The sequence below is a fragment of the Bos grunniens genome, chromosome 17 (assembly GCF_055505025.1).
Source record: "Bos grunniens cultivar Pamir isolate PY7600 chromosome 17, Bosgru_T2T1.0, whole genome shotgun sequence".
Classification (NCBI taxonomy): Eukaryota; Metazoa; Chordata; class Mammalia; order Artiodactyla; family Bovidae; genus Bos; species Bos grunniens.
Window position 1 is genome coordinate 64,486,910 of NC_141181.1, and position 19,195 is coordinate 64,506,104.

Sequence of the window (19,195 nt, forward strand, 5' to 3'; positions counted from 1 at the left end):
GGCATTCTCAGAACTTTCCATTTTTATCTAGTTCCAGTTTTTCTTAAATAACAACCATGGCATTGACTGGAGGGCATTTGTAGGGAGTACTCACCGTTCACCCCACAGCTACTCAAATTTCAGCCATTCTCTCAACTCTTCCAACTGTGTAACTTCTACAGCATTAACAGTGCAGAAAATTAGCCCGGGTGAGGCTTTGTGACCTGTTTTCACCAGTTCTCACTTTTCCTATTCACCTCTGAGCAGAGGTGCTAATGAGCAGGGGAGTGTCCTCAAAAAGGGCAGTTGCAGCGGAGTAGAGGGGTGGAGTGTAGCAGGGGGTGGGGGGAAAGCTTTGATGATATACAGCACCAGGTTCCAGCTCTGCCCTAATGTCCGCCAAGAACTGAATCAGCTCACCAAGGCTTTAACACCTGCTGTGTGCCCAGTCCACGTATGGAGCTGGCAGGATATTTTAAAAGGTGGGGAAACAGAGTTGAGAGTATCTATCTTTGAGTGCATGTGATTCTGTTGGATGGACACCACTTAAATCCTAAGCAATTGATTACAGCCTAATTTTAGAACACTATAGAAATCACATTTGGGAGCACATATTGTAAGGCAAGGGCGTTAATCGTCGGCTTCTGATAATGACTGAGCTCCCACGTAGCTGTACTATAGGACACGATATTCTGACCCTACAGACTTGAGTGCTCTGGTTCCTGGGACAGTTGGAATTTAACTGCATCATTCTGGTCTGAAATGCCCATGAAGTCTGCAGACTCCATCCTTGACTGGGCACAGAGCAGGTGTTTAATAAACGCTTGGTGAAGTGATTCCGTTGAACACAGAGACAGAGCTCTGTAGTTTCCTCACCCCTGCTATTCAAAAGTAGAGTATTCCACATTTGAGTCAGTTCTAATGACTATAATGCAGGAGACCTGGGTTCGATCCCTGGGTTGAGAAGATCCCCTGGGGAAGGGAACAGCTACCCACTCCAGTATTCTGTCCTGGAGAATTCCATGGGGTCGCAAAGAGCTGGAGATGACTGAGTGACTTTCATTTTCCCTTAATGAGGTAGATGAACCTAGAACCTATTATACAGAGTGAAGTAAGTCAGAAAAAGAAAAACAAATATCATATACTAACGCGCATACACGGAATCTAGAAAGACGGTATTGATGAACCTATTTGTAGGGCAGCAGTGGAGATGCAGACATAGGGAATAGGCTTGTGGACACAGACCGGGGAAGGAGCGGGTGGGATGAATGGAGAGAGAACACGGAAACATATACGCTACCGTATGTAAGATAGGTGGCCAGTGGGAATTGGCCGTATGACCCAGGGAGCTCAAACTGGGGCTCTGTGACCACCTAGAGGGGTGGGATCGGGTGGGAGGCGGGAGGGAGGTTTAAGAGGGAGGGAGCATGTGTATACCTAAGGCTGATTCATGTTGATATATGGCAGAAACCAACACAATATTGTGAAGCAATTATCCTTCAATTAAAAATAAGTAAATTAAAATGTTACAAAAGTAGAGTGTTCCAATGAAAGCTCTCTCAGCTTGAATCTGAAAAGGAGTGTAGTTCTATGTATAACTGAATCACTTGGCTGCACAGCAGAAATTAATGCAACATTGTAATTCAACTATACTTCAGTAAAGTAATTTTTTTAAAAAGCTAATGGCAGCTTGATGCTGATGCTGAGCGTAGTTCTCGGGGAAGGAGCTTGGTGGCGCCACTGTCGCTGCTTGGGGCGAGAGTTGCCTCTATAAAATAAACACTGGATGCTATTTTTGCTTTCCCTCCTTTTTTTGTAAAAGTGAAAATCCTCTTGGGATATCTTTCGGTGAGCAAAAACAGGTACTAATATAGATTTCGTAAAAGTGACGTATAGCGAAGCAAGCTTTCAGAAAGTGGGGAATACCTATATTATTAAATATATCTCCCTTCTCTTCCCTATTCAGCTCAACCCAAAAGCTCTAACGTCTGTTGACATCTGTCAAAATGACTGTTTTCTACCAAATTTTGGTTTCCCCATTTTTTCCCCCCTCCTTTTGCCAGTTGAGTGAACAGCTTGGGGGTGGCTTGTTTGTGATATAATTTAGTTCTTTGGTGTTTTGTATTTTTTTTTTTTTTTTGGCTGCGCTGTGCAGCATGTGGGATCTTAGTCCCCTGATCAGGGAGCAAACCCATGCCCCCTGCATTTATCTTAACCACTGGACTGCCAGGGAAGTCCCTATAATTCAATTTTCTTGATCTTTCAAAGGACACAGGATCACTTCCTTTTAGTCCATCAGTATGTTTTGTACCCGCCATCTTCTTGCTCAAGCAGTCCAGGAAAACCCCCAAAGGCCCAGTATGGCCTGAGCCCAAAGCCTAGTCTCTGCTGCTATAGGTGGAAGTCCTTCGCAATGGAATGGGAATGGGGGCTTGCATTTCTCCCATCATTTCTTTATGCTTCTTGCTTGCTTCCTGGCAGGTTTTCCAATGCGTTTTCTTACTACGGATTAGTCCTGCTCACCACCGAGCTCTTCCAAGCAGGAGATGTCTGTAGCAGTGAGTATCACAGCCCTCTAGCAGTTCACACCCTCCACCCAACACACAAGGTCATACACACTCTCCCAGCCCCGGTCCTGCCCTCACAGGGCCTGGCCTTGCACAGACTCCTGGAAGCAAGTTTCTGCAAAATCTGAATATGAAAGAGCTGGGTTGTGGTTTCTGAGATCTTCTGTAGAAACCTGGACAATCTTATCATGCTAGACATGACCTTAGAGCAGAATCCTATCTTACATCCCCTGAAGAGGTCCCTGAAGTCCATCCCTGAGTGTTACGGCCGTGACCCTGTGGACCCATCCTGTGTGTGTGTTAAGTCTGAGAACTAGGTTGGAGCTCAATCCTGGCCACACAACAGAATCACCTGGGGGAGCTTTTAAACAAGGCCGTGCCATTTAAACAATGCCTCGGGCAATTTAATCAGCATCTTTGGGGGTGTGGCCCAGGCCGGAGTGGGTTTTTAAAGCTCCCCAGGTGATTCTATTGTGGAGCTGGAGATGGGACCCACTGGACAAGAGGAATGAATAACAAGCAAAATCTATATTATAGATGTCTGGGCTTTGAACTCAGGATGGGAGACAAAGGGATGGAGTTCTTGTCTGTTTGCAGGATTTGTCCAGTTATCTTTTTCAAATGACGCGTTCTTAATCTGAGTCAATTGTTTTGTTTGTTGGTATGAGGATTGGTATTAATGGGATAGCAGAGTCCCATCTTGCTGGGGGGGTGTGAGAGAGTCTTAAATGAATTGCCCTGAGGAAGCAGTTCAGTTATAAATTTGGGGTTTAGTATTGATTTAAGCCTAAATCCTTTGCGCCCGTGATGGAATACAAGTTCATGTGCCTGACTCACAGTGAAGCCAAACAAACCAAATCGCTGGAGTTTGGAGCAGAGAAAGGTGTGTTGCAAGGCCAGGCAAGGAGAATGGGTTGTTGACTCATGCTCAAAAATCCTGAACTCCCCGATGGTTTGGGGGGAGGTTTTTTGTTTTTTTTTTTTTTTTGCACAGCAAAAACTAAACTAATACACATTTTTAAATAAAAATAAATAAATAAAAGTGTATGTTAACATCAGGGCTTCCCCAGTGGCTCAGCGGTAAAGAATCTGCCTACAATGAGGGAGCCACAGGAGATGTGGGTTTGATCCCTGGGGTCGGGAAGATCCCCTGGAGGAGGGCATGGGTACCCACTCCTGTATTCTTGCCTGGAGAATCCCATGGACAGAGGAGACTGGCGGGCTACACAGTCCATAGCGTTGCAAAGAGTCGGACAGGACTGAAGTGACTTAGCATGGCTCAGAATGTTAATATCAAGTATGTTCACTGTGATACAGGACCTCCATGACCATAGCTCAGTGCCACTGTTACAAGTGGTCAGAGATGCTCCTGCCCATTAGGGGGTCCTTGATATCAAAAGTACCCCAAAAGTCATTTATTAAGGACCACATGGGCATCTGCCACTTGGGACCCAGTGCTCTGTGCTGCACAGAGTAAGGCATAACCCTCAACATCTGCTCAGACCTAACTGCACTTGGCCCCAGGGAAATAAACCCTCTTCTCCACATCTCCTGCCTCTCCTCCAAACAAAAGACGGTTGCATCCCAGTGCCGGTAGGTTTGCACTGCTGCTGAAATTGCTGACAGCCACTGCTTGGAGTGTGGGGGAAGACTGGCGAAAGCCCGTAGGTAAGAGAAAATACAAATTAATTAGCTTGTCAAATCCTTCCTCTGAGAGCATATTAATGCACAGATTCGTGCGTAAGGGGGTATTGTTTCCGAGCAAGGGCTCAGCATCCATTTTCTTGCTTCACTTCGTGTTCCAGCGGGTAGCATGGTGTCTGCAATATAGGCAGAATTTGGTGGTGGTGGAGGAGAGCTGCAGGTTGTGTGGCTTTCTTCTGATTGGTTGGTGGTAAGGTAACTGGGTTTGATTTAGTTCACACCTGAATGGTCTAGTGGTTTTCCCTACTTTCTTCAATTTCAGTCTGAATTTGGCAATATCCAGGAGTTCATGATCTGAGCCATAGTCAGCTCCTGGTCTTGTTTTTGTTGACTGTATAGAGCTTCTCCATCTTTGGCTGCAAAGAATATAATCAATCTGATTTCGGTGTTGACCATCTGGTGATGTCCATGTGTAGAGTCTTCTCTTGTGTTGTTGGAAGAGGGTGTTTGCTATGACCAGTGCATTTTCTTGGCAAAACTCTATTAGTCTTTGCCCTGCTTCATTCCATATTCCAAGGCCAAATTTGCCTGTTACTTCAGGTGTTTCTTGACTTCCTACTTTTGCATTCCAGTCCCCTATAATGAAAAGGACATCTTTTTTGGGTGTTAGTTCTAAAAGGTCTTGTAGGTCTTCATAGAACCATTCAACTTCAGCTTCTTCAGCGTTACTGGTTGGGGCATAGACTTGGATTACTGTGATATTGAATGGTTTGCCTTGGAAATGAACAGAGATCATTCTGTTGTTTTTGAGATTGCATCCAAGTACTGCATTTTGGACTCTTTTGTAGACCATGAGGGCTACTCCATTCCTTCTAAGGGATTCCTGCGCACAGTAGTAGATATAATGGTCATCTGAGTTAAATTCACCCATTCTATTCCATTTTAGTTCCCTGATTCCTAGAACGTCAATGTTCACTCTTGCCATCTCCTGTTTGACCACTTACAATTTGCCTTGATTCATGGACCTAACATTCCAGGTTTCTATGCAATATTGCTCTTTACAGCATCGGACCTTGCTTCTATCACAGTCACATCCACAACTGGGTATTGTTTTTGCTTTGGCTTCATCCCTTCATTCTTTCTGGAGTTATTTCTCCACTGATCTCCAGTAGCATATTGGGCACCTACTGACCTGGGGAGTTCCTCTTTCAGTATCCTATCATTTTGCCTTTTCGTACTGTTCATGGGGTTCTCAAGGCAAGAATACTGAAGTGGCTTGCCATTCCCTTCTCCAGTGGACCACATTCTGTCCTTATGATTATACAGTGGAAGTGAGAAATAGATTTAAGGGACTAGATCTGATAGAGTGCCGGATGAACTATGGACGGAGGTTCGTGACATTGTACAGGAGACAGGGATCAGGACCATCCCCATGGAAAAGAAATGCAAAAAAGCAAAATGGCTGTCTGAGGAGGCCTTACAAATAGCTGTGAAAAGCAAAGGAGAAAAGGAAAGATATAAGCATCTGAATGCAGAGTTCCAAAGAAAAGCAAGAAGAGATAAGAAAGCCTTCCTCAGCGATCAGTGCAAAGAAATAGAGGAAAACAACAGAATGGGAAAGACTAGAGATCTCTTCAAGAAAATTAGAGATACCAAGGGAACATTTCATGCAAAGATGGGCTTGATAAAGGACAGATATGGTATGGAGCTAACAGAAGCAGAAGATATTAAGAAGAGGTGGCAGGAATACACAGAAGAACTGTACAAAAAAGATCTTCATGACCAAGATAATCACGATGGTGTGATCACTCACCTAGAGCCAGACATCTGGAATGTGAAGTCAAGTGGGCCTTAGAAAGCATCACTACGAACAAAGCTAATAGAGGTGATGGAATTCCAGTTGAGCTATTTCAAATCCTGAAAGATGATGCTGTGAAAGTGCTGCACTCAATATGCCAGCAAATTTGAAAAACTCAACAGTGGCCACAGGACTGGAAAAGTTCCGTTTTCATTCCAGTCCCAAAGAAAGGCAATGCCAAAGAATGCTCAAACTACCACACAATCGCACTCATCTCACACGCTAGTAAAGTAATGCTCAAAATTCTCCAAGACAGGCTTCAGCAATACATGACCCATGAACTTCCAGATGTTCAAGCTGGTTTTAGAAAAGGCAGAGGAACCAGAGACCAAATTGCCAACATCCGCTGGATCATGGAAAAAGCAAGAGAGTTCCAGAAAAACATCTATTTCTGCTTTATTGACTATGCCAAAGCCTTTGACTGTGTGGATCACAATAAACTGTGGAAAATTCTGAAAGAGATGGGAATACCAGACCATCTGACCTGCCTCTTGAGAAACCTATATGCACGTCAGGAAGCAACAGTTAGAACTGGACATGGAACAACAGACTGGTTCCAAATAGGAAAAGGAGTACGTCAAGGCTGTATATTGTCACCCTGCTTATTTAACTTATATGCAGAGTACATCATGAGAAACGCTGGGCTGGAAGAAGCACAAGCTGGAATCAAGATTGCCGGGAGAAAGATCAATAACCTCAGATATGCAGATGACACCACCCTTATGGCAGAAAGTGAAGAGGATCTAAAAAGCCTCTTGATGAAAGTGAAAGTGGAGAGTGAAAAAGTTGGCTTAAAGCTCAACATTCAGAAGATGAAGATCATGGCATCTGGTCCTATCACTTCATGGGAAATAGATGGGGAAACAGTGGAAATAGTGTCAGACTTTATTCTTCTGGGCTCCAAAATCACTGCAGATGGTGACTGCAGCCATGAAATTAAAAGATGCTTACTCCTTGGAAGGAAAGTTATGACTAACCTAGATAGCATATTGAAAAGCAGAGACATTACTTTGCCAACAAAGGTCCGTCTAGTCAAGGCTATGGTTTTTCCAGTGGTCATGTATGGATGTGAGAGTTGGACTGTGAAGAAGGCTGAGTGCCGAAGAATTGATGCTTTTGACCTGTGGTGTTGGAGAAGACTCTTGAGAGTCCCTTGGACTGCAAGGAGATCCAACCAGTCCATTCTAAAGGAGCTCAGCCCTGGGATTTCTTTGGAAGGAATGATGCTAAAGCTGAAACTCCAGTACTTTGGCCACCTCATGCGAAGAGTTGACTCATTGGAAAAGACTCTGATGTTGGGAGGGATTGGGGGCAGGAGAAGGGGACGACAGAGGATGAGATGGCTGGATGGCATCACTGACTCGATGGACGTGAGTCTGAGTGGACTCCGGGAGTTGTGATGGACAGGGAGGCCTGGTGTGCTGCGATTCACGGGGTTGCAAAGAGTCGGACACGACTGAGCGACTGAAATGAACTGAACTGAACTGAACTGAGGTAACTGGGTGATGTCCCAGGAATCTTGTGCTCAGTCTGGAGGTGCCACCCTCCTTCCGGGAGGGGACCTTAGTGCCTACAGAACTCAAAAGATGTTCTGATGTGTATTCCTTGAGAGAAACCAGGCTGCACAAGTGTGTCTTGACGACTCCTCCCTTGTTTCTGCAGCCCCTCCCTTCCCAGGTTAGCACAGTGTGTGGAGGCCTATAATCGATTGCATCACTGCCAGACGCAGCTTGCATTTTTGTGGACAAGAATCATTGGCATTAGTGTTAGTATTCTACCATGTGGAGTTGTGAAAGAGCTTAAGGATGTGAACGGTGAGGCGACCTGTAAGGATTCACAGGACAGGATGCTATGCCATTTCGAAGTCTTTCACTCTATTTCCTGACAGATGACATGAGGGCAAAAAATCACACAAGGTAAGGGAGGTCAGGAGTGTGGGGCAGAGGAAGGGGCCATGGGTTATTCAGAGTTTTAAACGGGGTGGTCAAGATGGCCTCAGTGAGCAGGTGGGATTTAAAGGAAGACTTGAAAGAGGTGAGTAAATTAGCCAGGGTGTGTGCTAAGTCACTTCAGTTGTGTGCCCTGTGCTAACATGGACTGCAGCCCGCCAGGCTCCCCTGCCCACGGGATTTCTCAGGCAAGAATACTGGAGGGGGTTGCCATTTCCTCCTCCAGGGGATCTTCCCGACCCAGGGATTGAACCCACATCTCCTACATCTCCTGCACTGGCAGGTGGATTCTTTACAACTGTGCTGCCTGGGAAGCCCCAGTTCTGGTCTAAGCACATTCATGTACACAGCCTGCTTCCAGCCTCTCAATCATTTTACCCCTGAGGGTTTATTAGCCCCCAGATTGTCAGGAAGCTGGGGCTTAAAGAGATGGAGCTCTGACACTGCTGGTGGGAGGGAGGCACCCTGAGTTGGTCTGAGTCCTGAGCCTGCGCACCTTCCCCAGCATCCCAGCCGAATCGTAACCCAAGGAACGAGACATGGGGAATGGGAGGACGCGATTCAACACTGTGGGTGCCTCTTCCTCTTTCTCTCTCTCTCCACCTCCCAGTCTCCAGCCGGAAGAAGGCAGTAGAGGCAAAGTGCAGCCTGGCCTGCGAGTACCTGAGTGAGGAGGACTACATGGACCTGCTGTGGACCACCCTGTCTGAGTTCCCAGGTGAGGGACCTGCGCCGGGTGGGGCTGGGACAGTGCAGCCTGGGAACGTGGCTGTAACCTCATGCCAGCTGGAAGCAAATCCCATTTCTAAAAAAAGCCGGGGATTTGTTTTCAAACCGTAGCTACAAGTTGTCAAGAATGGTGAAGGGGCTGACATTTTACTGTATGCGTCACAGAAAGCAAAGGTGATCTATCTTTTTCCGTCTTTTTTTTTTTTTGGCTGCACTTCACGGGATGTGGGATCTTAGTTCCCCAACCAGGGATTGAACATGAGCCCATGGCAGTAAAAGTGCTGAATTCTAACCACTGGACGACCAGGGATTGTCAGTCCTACACCAGTCTTACGGACATATGTCCACTTGTCACTAGGGAGGTCACTTCTGGCATAAAGTTAATTTTAAAAAGCTATAATCTTAATCCCTGCCCAAGATTCACAGATATACTTTGTAGGAGACATATAACCGACGTGATGCATTTGAGTAGGCTCTGGGAGTTGCTGATGGACAGGAAAGCCTGGCATGCTGCCATCCATGGGGTTGCAAAGAGTTGGACATGACTGAGCAACTGAACTGAACTGGAGACATATAATGCACTGCATTTTTTAAAAAATTTAAGCACCAGCTTTTTATTGTGCCTGTACACGCACTCTGAATTGTAGGCCATTCTCGCTTTATTAAAATATCATTATTTTAAAGCATTTCATCACAGTAATCACACACATGGAAAAAACAATTGTACTAGGGATTATAATGAAACCATAGTCTACTACCTTAGCGCCTCCCACCCCTCATTCAATTTCCCAGGAGGAATCACTTTTGTTTCTGAATAATTCAATGCGTTTTAAAGCAGACTGTCGACGTCTAGGAACATTAATGACATTTATGGAAAGTACAGTTTAAAGTGATTGTTTTTACACTTTTGTAAGTCTTTTTATCATAATCAAATATTGATATAAAATAATTTCTGCCTATTCCATGTGGTTTGTGGGATCTTAGTTCCCCAACCAGGGTTTGAACCCACACCCTCCACAGCAAAAGCACAAGAGTCCTAACCACTAGGCCTCCAGCGAATTCCCCATATATAATTTTTTGGCTCAAAAAAGAGAAGTGACATTGCATCACTTCGGCCATATTCTAGTCGTTAGAAGTGGGTCGTGAGGCCTAGCCCGCTCTCGAGGGGAGGGGAGTACAGACCGGGAGGTGGGGGTCACGGGGCCGTGTTGGATGCCACCTCCCTGGCACCCTGCTCCCTTGCAGGTGTCCTTGTGACTCTCTGGATCATTGACCGCCTGGGCCGCAAGAAGACCATGGCCCTGTGTTTCGTCGTCTTCTCCTTTTGCAGCCTCCTGCTGTTTATCTGTGTTGGAAGGTGGGTCATGGCACCAGCTCTCTGTGGCCAGCTGGCTTATTTCTCAGCCGGTGGTCAGTGGCTCTTTGGACCTGCAGGCTGTGGATTACACCCTCTGGGGGTCATCTGAAAGATCCCTCCAACCCCTCACTAGGACTGAGTCTGTTGGCTGCCTTATAACTGTCCCCTGCTTAAAGCTGGGGCCTCTGATGGAGGTGAGGGTAGGAGGGCACTTTGGTCCAAAGTTTGGTCCGTCACCGTCACATTTAGACGTTTGACATCATCTCCCAATGAGCGCATGCATTTAGCTGTTTAATTCATATATGGGTTTTAAGGGTTCATTTGTTCCATGGCACTATTACAAGGTCCTGTTTTATAATCTGCTTTTGCATTGCTCCATTTTTTCCATCTATCAAGAGCTTCCAAAGGTAGAACTGGCCTGTGCTGACCTTGGAGAGACCCCAGACCAACCTGCAGATGAGAGATCTGTGAACAGTCTGGAGATGTAGATTAGATCTGGGAATGTTGATATTCAAAGACATTGTGGGAACAGTGGAACAGGGGGTTGGGGATCAGGATTGTCCTCAAAATACTGAAGAGAAGTTTACTATCTCTGGTTCAGCTGGTTCCTAGCTCAATTCCTGTCCCCACTAGGTCCTACCTGGACTTTGGATGATTTATATCACTTGTCCCCAACCTCACCCCCACCCTGGGCACCACTGATGTTTCCATCTCAGCCTGGAACTTTGGAGAATGATAAACTTATAAAAGCCGGCCTTCAGTGAGACCACTGGGGTGTGTGTCTGCATGCCTCCCTGAATGTGTGTTGGGTAAGGTGGGCTTTGCCAATTCCTAGGGCGTAAATTCTACCTGGGCAGAGAAGACTACTGAAAGAAACTGTCAGAAAAAAAAAAAAAGTTAATACTTGCTCATCTGCTTTTTTTTTTTTTTTTCCTCTTCCTAGAAATATGCTCACCCTGTTACTCTTCATTGCAAGAGCATTTATTTCTGGAGGCTTCCAAGCAGCCTACGTTTACACACCTGAGGTAGGAGGGTGGGAAGGGATGCCTGGGAGCAGTGGTGGGGAGGGGGCAGATGGAGGGGGAAGCTCTACTTCCAGAAACACGAAGCCTGGGCTCCTCTGACTGAAATTTGTCCTTGAGAAAGACTGAAAAAGCACACCACCCTCTAAAATATTGCCTGAACTTACACTCCATGTGACAGCGTGTCCGTTTTCCCACACTCAGGGATGATGGGTTATTTGTTTTATATTTATTTTATTTTATCTCACCTTATTTTAGATAGGGGAAAGGGAGGGAAAGAAGAGTATGTATCAGATGCTGTGCTGAGAGAAGGACCCCCCTCCCCCAGCTCAGGTCTGCACAGCTCTCCAGAGCCCTCACTCTGAGTCATCATCCTAAGTCCTGATACCTCCACACCACCTTCCAGGCCCAGCGCCAACCCTGCCTCCTCCAGGAAGCCCTCCAGGATATCCCCCCCTCCCCTGACTTCATTTTACCCTCACTGCCTGTGCCCCGCTTTGGTATTTTTAGTCCTGCCACATGGCCTGTCCCCCAAGGAGACTCCTACTAAGGCTCCCTGTGGACAGGGCCTGGGTCTCCTTCGCTTTGACTCTCGTCTGGCCTAGTGTCCCCTCAACAGAGGCTTGTGGATTGATTACTGGAGGCTCGCAGAAGGGAATCAGGAGAAGGCTGCTGGCCCTGCAGGGATTGGGAGGCCCGGCGTCTACAATGGCAAATACCAGGGATCAGCAAACTACGGGCCATATCCAACCTGCTGCCTGTTCTTGTCTAGTCCAAGAGTTAAGAGTGGTTTTTATGTTTTTAAACAGTTGAATGCCAGATCAAAACGATATTTCTTGACATGTGAAAATTATATGGAATTCATGTGTCAGTGTTCATTAATAAAGCATTGTCAGAACAAGCCACAGCCCTTCCTGTACTGTTGTCCACAACTGCTTTTGTGTTATAGGAGCTGAGTAGTTGCTGGAGACCAGCTGGCCCCCAGAGCTCAGATTATTTACTCTCTGTCCCTTTAAGAAAAAGTTTGCTGACTCCTAGCTTAAGCTATTCCAGCTGGCTAGGCCCAAGGAAGAATTAGTTAAATGAAGGATGATTGATCCAAATGATAGAATTCTATGCAGCCATTAAAAATCACACACTGGAGAAGACCAAATATGGACATTAGAGATGTCCGCAGTCTTTTTCTACGAGGAAAAAGAAAAATCTTCAAAGTGGCATATACAGAAATAGCTAGTGGATAAAACTATATCCCCTCTAGGATTTGCCTTATCGTAATTTAGGAGGGAAAGGAAATGAATGTGATTGAAACTAACACAGGCAGGACTTTCCTGGCAGTCCAGGGGTTAAGACTCTGTGCTTCAAGTGCAGGGGCACAGGTTTGATCCCTGGTCTGGGAACTAAGAGCCCACATGCTGTGAAGTGTGGCCAAAAAATTTTTAAAAAGCAAAAACAAAAAACCCAACACAGGCCACTGTGCTTGGTCCTAGATGATTGATTCCATCATTCTACTTTAGTCTGTGCTTGAAATTCTCTATGATAGGAAAAAAAATAGGAATTTCATACTTATTTATTTATTTAGCTATAACCACCCAGGGCAGAGGCTTCTCAGATGGTTCAGCAGTAAAGAATCTGCCTGCCAATTCAGGAGACCCTGGTTCAGTCCCTGGGTCGGAAAAATGCCCTGGAGGAAATGGCAACTCACTCCAGCATTCTTGCCTGGAAAATCCCTGGGACAGAGGAGCCTGGTGGGCTGCAGTCCATGGGGTCGCAAAGAGTCAGACGTGACTGAGTGACTGAAAATGCACAGCACGCAGGGCAGAGAGGACCCCGTTCCTAGGTTCCCACCGCCAGGTTGGCTTCCTGCCTTCTTAGTGGAGTTTCCTGGCCCCTTTGGGGTGAGACTCCCCACCCCGCCCTCGCAGGATTGACCCTAACTCAGGCCCGCCCACAGGGTGAATTCCACCATTCCTGAGCCAGTGAGGAGGGAGGGGCCTGCATTTTCTCAAGGCAGCCACTTGGGCGGCTGTGTTTCAGGTCTACCCCACGGCGACCCGAGCGCTGGGCCTGGGCACCTGCAGCGGCATGGCGAGGGTGGGCGCCCTCATCACCCCGTTCATTGCTCAGGTAGGTGTCACCCCAAATACAGAGGGGGGCGTGACCAAGGCCAGTGGTGGCAAGCCGTTACCAGACGCTGAGCCTCTGCTTGGCCCTTGGTGTGTGTGCATGACCTGATCTCCCGTTAGCAATCCGCCCTACGAAAGCAGCCATATTGTATGCAAATGAGGAAACCGAGGCTCAGAAGAGTCACGGGACTTGTCCAAGGTCACGCAGCTGGGAGGTAGAGGAGCTGGGAGTCAAACTCCGGTCTTTCTGATGATTTGGCCAAGGACAGTTTGGATTAGAATAAACAGGCCACCACGCCTTAGAGGGAAACTAATGTCCCAGTTCCCAGTTTCTGATTTGGATGATTCAATGTCCTTGCAGTTTTTTTCAGGTCTTTGTATCTTGAAGCATTTCTGTCTATTTGGGGGGAGTCTTATTTTATTGGAGTCTTTTTGCTTTTTTAATATCCAATTCATTTTTTTCCAGTTTTTCATAATATTTTTAAAAATTGAGGTAAAAGTCACGTAACATCAAATTAACCATTTTAATTCGAGGACTTCCCTTGTCAATCCTGTGGTGAGGACTTGGCATTTCTTTTTTTTTTTTTTTTTTGTGGACTGCAGCCTGCCAGGCTCGGCTGTCCATGAGATTTCCTAGGCAAGAATACTGGAGTGGGTTGCCATTTCCTTCTCCAAGGACTTGGCATTTCTAATGCCAGGGCCCAGGTTCGATCTCTGGTTGGGGAACTAAGATACCACAAGCCACGTGGTGCAGCCAAATAAAAAAAATTTTTAAAAGAAAGTGAATGATTCACTGGCCTGTAGCACTTTCATAATGTCGGGAACCACCACCTTGATCCAGTTCCAAAGCATTTTCCTTGCCCCCAAATAAACCTCCGTATCCATTAAACAAGTACTTCCCAGCTCCAGCCCCTCCAGCCCCTGGCAACCACTGGTATGCATTCTGTCTGCGTGAATTTTTTCTCTTCTGAATCTTCTGTGTAAATAGAATCCTAATATGTGTTTTGGCCAAGTTGTTCTGTCCCGATACCGTTGTGTTTGAACATTGTAGAACGCTAGTAACTAGCACTGGTTGACAGCTTGCCCAGTGCCTGCATGGTGCCAAGTGAGGCATCTTCTCACTGGGAGGTGACCTCTGCCCTCCTACCCGTTTGGCAGCTGAAGAAATGAGGTTTAGGCCTGCTGCGTGATTTGCCTGGGTCATGAAGATAGGAAGCCAGCAGATGTACTGTTTTGAGAGGAAATAAACAGACTCTTGAAGGACTTCTCTGGTGGTCTGGTGGTTAAGACTCCACACTTCCAATGCAAGGAGCATGGGTTTGATCCCTCATCAGGGAACTAAGATCCCACATGTCTCCTGGTGTGGCCAAAAAAAAAAAAAACCAGACTCTCGAGTCTGATAGGATCTGGGTTCAAATCCCAGCCCCATCCTTGGTCTTTGTGTGAACTCGGGTATGTTCCTTAATCCTTTTTGAGCCTCAGTTTTTCCTTCTGCAAAGTGGGGTTGGAGTATGTACCTCATAAAGCTGTCATGAGGACTCCGTGGGAGTCCGGTGACAAAGAGGGCTCACAGGAGGACCTGGCATTCTAGTATCGTCTGTATGATTGGCAGTGCCTGTGTGTCGTTAGGGACACTCTCACCAGCGTGTGTCTCCCTCCCCCAGGTGATGCTGGAATCATCCGTGTACCTGACGCTGGCCGTTTACAGTGGCTGCTGCCTCCTGGCTGCCCTGGCCTCCTGCTTTTTGCCTATCGAGACCAAAGGCCGCGGACTGCAGGAGTCCAGCCACCGGGAGTGGGGGCAGGAGATGGTTGGCCGAGGGGCACACGGCACAGGTGTCGCCAGGTCGAACTCGGGCTCTCAGGAGTAGTGACCGATGGGGGGCTGCACTGGTCTTTGAGGCTGTAGAGCATGAGGAGCTGGTGGAGCCCAGTGGGGGCACCAATCGTCACTGCCCACATCAAGAACTCATCCAAGGGTACCACCCAGACCAACAAGGTTTTGTGTCTTGACTGTTTGCTCATATTCATCGAGATCCACCCAGGAATGGGAAGGCCTTTGCTTTGGGAGGTTCTCTGTGTGTGTGGAGGTCTGTTAATAACCTATGGATCTGCATGGGAAAATGCCACCTCAGGAGTGCCCAGTGACACCAGTAGTCAGCCGGACACCATCCAGAGTCAGCCGGTCACACCCTTGGTGAACAACAACCAAAAGATCTCTGTAGATACAGTCCCGGCCCGGACGGACCCATGTGGGATCTGCCGTCCAGTAAGATGACACATGCCAGCCACCCACTGAATCTGTTCTTAGGTTTCTCCTGCATCCCCAGCCCCAGGCTTTCTTCTTTGAAAGCAAGGGACCTGGGTGTGGCCTGAGCAGCTTTTTCTTGGGTCTGAGAAATGCTCCTGGGGAAAGGGCCCCTTAGTTTGCATCCCCAGGGCTTGAGTAGCAGAGACTCTGGAAGATGGACATGCATTTGAACTTGAGTCTCTTGCATGCTTCTACCTGGCCCCTTCTTGGAGTCACTGTCTCTGATTCCAGGGGATCCAAATGTGACCACTAGAACAGCTAGGCTTGCACCAGATGACAACCTCAGAGAGTTGTTACCTCCAGGAAGTGGGGGTGGAGGTGAAACAGAAGTGAGAACCAAGCCCACAGCTGAAGCAGGGGCCTCCCCTTCGGAAGTAGAAAAGACCACTCCGGGGGGCTTCTTTTCTGGCCGCCTCCTCAGTCGGGCTGACTGGTGACTCTTGGGGCAAGAAAACAGTTAAGTCAGGTTTCAGCATTTGGGAGTTGAGTGTGGTATGTGACTAGGGAAGCAGAAAGAGGCTCCCCCAACCACCCACTCCCATCAGGGTCAGGGGACCAGCATCCCTTCCTCCCTGGATTCTCTGCCACCCCTGCAGTCAAGGGCTGGCTTGGTCTTTCCATAGAGGCAACTCCTTGGGTTCCGGTGATGGACCACATGGCAGAGACGCTGTGCAGAGGAGGAATGGGAATCCCAGATGTATGAAATGTGCATTTCCAAAGAAAGAGCCAGGAGGTCAACCAGGTTTGGGGGTTGGCCTCCAGAGGAAGGGCAGATGCTGTTCTCAGCAGACGACATCCACTGCCGGGGTTTGGTTTCTATGAGCCTTTTCCCTATCATGAGGCAGAAACCTAGGGAAGGAGGGCGGAAGCTTACAGATCCCATCAAAGGCCAGAGAAGGCTGACCTTCTGCTTGGAGATGTCTGCTTGAAGTGAACATTTCGAGGAAGCCAAATGTGTACGTTCATCTTTATTAAAACATGTTGGTGATGGACATTGAAAGGGTTGAAGTTTGTCTGTTTGTCATAATGTCCTAGGGATGGTTCAACTTAACGATCTTGCCAGCTTTGTCCATTCAGGGTAAGTTTGATGCTTTTGTATGCTTTAATATGATGATCTTTCCAACAAGGGGGAAAAGGTGCACAGTTGGCTGCTGACTTTGAGTCTGTTTGGAAGCAACACTCTCTGCTCATGGTGTAGAGATCACAGTGGTCAGCTTCTTCAGGCCCAGGCTCTAGATCAAATGCAAATGATCCCATGTCCCTGGATGTACGGTCTGCAGCACCCCCGAGGCCCAGGCAGACAGTGGGGGCAGTTTGGCAGAGCTTCCTCTCTCTCTCACCCACATTTCTTTGGACCATGAGTGGCTAAAGCTCTAGTTATTTCTGGTCTGCTGAGCTCTCCTGGGTAACAAAGAACCTTTGCTTGTCTTTTTTGCCTTCCAGCTGAGCAGACACTGCCAGATGAGAAAGTCCACTCTCTTCACCCTCAAATAACCTGGAGTAACTAGGGACTATAGTGTGGAAGGAGAACTTGGTGGGCGTAGATGTATTCCAGGGGCTGGAGTAATGAAGCTGGTAATTGTGGGTTTTCTTGAGAAAATGAAAGGTGAACACTCTTGGTTTTCTAAATTGCATGCCCTTTTATAAAATCGATCTTATTGAATGAAATAAGAGCTGCCCCAAACATTGTGCAAGCCTCTGAAACACATGAGACCTTTAGCTGAAAACCTTTGTGTCTAATTTTGAACCATCCAAATGCTTCCCTTTCCATTAATGGAAATGTCATCTGTCTCTCTCAGTGTTAGGAAAGACTAGAAAATGGTAAAGAATGTTCAATGTAGCCAGGATTACATGGTTTCTTTCTTTCCCTTACTTCAAGTATGCTCAGGAATACATACATAAGATGTGTTGGCAGTGAGAAAAAAAGAGTATCTTAGAGATGGACTTTGAATATGGATATGTATTATTTTTAAACAATGGTAAGCAACGGAGAAGGCAATGGCACCCCACTCCAGTACTCTTGCCTGGAAACTCCCATGGACAGAGGAGCCTGGAAGGCCGCAGTCCATGGGGTCACTGAGGGTCGGACATGACTGAGCAACTTCACTTTCACTTTTCACTTTCATGCATTGGAGAAGAAAATGGCAACTCACTCCAGTGTTCTTGCCTGGAGAATCTCAGGGACGGGGGAGCCTGGTGGGCTGCCATCCATTGGGTCACACAGAGTCGGACACAACTGAAGCGACTTAGCAGCAGCAAGCAACATAGAGCCTTGAAAGATGATATCAGAAGTCTTCCTTGGTTATGACAATAAACATCAAAGAACTAGAATAACCTTGAGCTGTCAGTAACAGCAAAACCAACCAATAGTAGTTTAACCCTTTAGAATATTAATTGTTCATTTAACAACAAGCCCAGAGTCAGACAGTTCCAGGGAAGGTTCCGTAGCTCAACAATGTCATCAAGGACCCAGCTTTTTTTTTTTTTGTTTTCCCTCCCAACCTTCTTCTGCATGTCAGCCATTGACCCAAAGTGTGAAACCTCATGGTGGCAAAATGGTTGCCAATGTGCCAGGCATCAAGTTTTTTTTTCAAAAGAGGTAGAATGGGGAAGGAGCAGTCACAACAGGTTTTCTTTCTAAAGAGTCTGTTGTTTTGGCTGGAAAGAGAAGTCCTACAGATTTACTATTGCTTTGCATTAGTCAGACCTGGGTCACATGCCAATCCCAGCATGAGCTCTCCCCTAGTTGGGGAAGGAAGGGCCTACCTCCCACTGGATCAAGGGATACCCAGAGACTCTTGAACACAAAATTGAGATTCTGTTAGTACAGAGAAGGAAGGCAGTGATGGTGGGATGGGAGATAGCCAAGAGAAACCTTGACATAGAGTTCTCATGAAGGCTGTTACAGTTGCAAGGAACAGAACAACTTTAACTAAAACTTTAAAATAAGACTGGGAACAGTAGTTAATTTCCTGGGGAATATAAATATGGGAAACAGAAGTGTAAGGAACAACAGGAAGAGAGGAAGATTGTGGCAGAGTACAGGACATGAGCCCTGTCCAAAGGCAGTGGCTGCTACTCAGCTCCAGCTGATATTGTTGTATCATGAGGTCACCTGATTTTCAAGACAAGAATCTGGATTCTTATGTGAAATCTCCAAAATATTGAATGCTAGATCAAAAAAAAATTTTTTTTAACTTTAGTGTGTTGGATTGTTAAAAAATTTTAAATGTGTGAATCTAATAAAATTCATCTGTAGGCCAGGTATGGTTGATGGGCGACCCATTTGCAGCCTTGGAAAGTTCTCTGAAATAAATGGAACTGCAAAATAGCCACTGGGCTGGAGGCAGCCCTCTCCAAATCTGAGGCCCTGGTTTCTGTCCCTCTCTGCAGACTGGCTTCCTTCTGCCCCCTTGTGGCTGCTGCATGTACCTAACCTTGCATATGGCTTCCACTCACCAGGGTTCAGCTCTGCAAACATAGCTGACTCAGCTGATCAGTGTCCCACTTTCAAAATCTCAAGAGAGGAAGTTGATGGGTCCAGTTCAGCATTGGTCCAATTGCTTGGGTCAGGGAGGGGTGGGCTCAAGAGGTACAAACATGGCAGCTTTGGTCACGACATTACCGGTATGCCTGGAACCCGTAGCAACGCATAG

At 46.8% G+C, this 19,195-nt stretch overlaps 1 protein-coding gene and 1 long non-coding RNA gene across 3 annotated transcripts in view; one reads left to right on the forward strand and one right to left on the reverse strand.

Moving 5' to 3' along the window:
* The window catches only part of SVOP (SV2 related protein), a 74,085-nt gene extending 57,546 nt beyond the window's left edge, over positions 1-16,539 (forward strand). Inside the window, exons 11-16 of one of the 2 annotated variants that reach the window (XM_086348448.1) lie at positions 2,461-2,537; positions 8,608-8,715; positions 9,972-10,083; positions 11,027-11,108; positions 13,140-13,229; positions 14,893-16,539. In XM_086348448.1, coding sequence (XP_086204574.1) covers positions 2,461-2,537; positions 8,608-8,715; positions 9,972-10,083; positions 11,027-11,108; positions 13,140-13,229; positions 14,893-15,099 — 676 coding nt within the window. In that variant the 3' untranslated portion in view covers positions 15,100-16,539. Of the gene's footprint in view, positions 1-2,460; positions 2,538-8,607; positions 8,716-9,971; positions 10,084-11,026; positions 11,109-11,615; positions 12,010-13,139; positions 13,230-14,892 lie in introns of those variants that run through there. The other variant, XM_086348447.1, reaches the window with a different exon arrangement.
* Positions 16,540-17,733: 1,194 nt separating this feature from the next.
* LOC147355643 (uncharacterized) lies at positions 17,734-19,117 on the reverse strand. The gene is made up of 2 exons (XR_015144700.1): positions 18,999-19,117; positions 17,734-17,810 (listed from the first exon to the last, which is right to left on the reverse strand). It is a non-coding gene; the product is annotated as an uncharacterized LOC147355643 (long non-coding RNA).
* Positions 19,118-19,195: the final 78 nt, after the last annotated feature.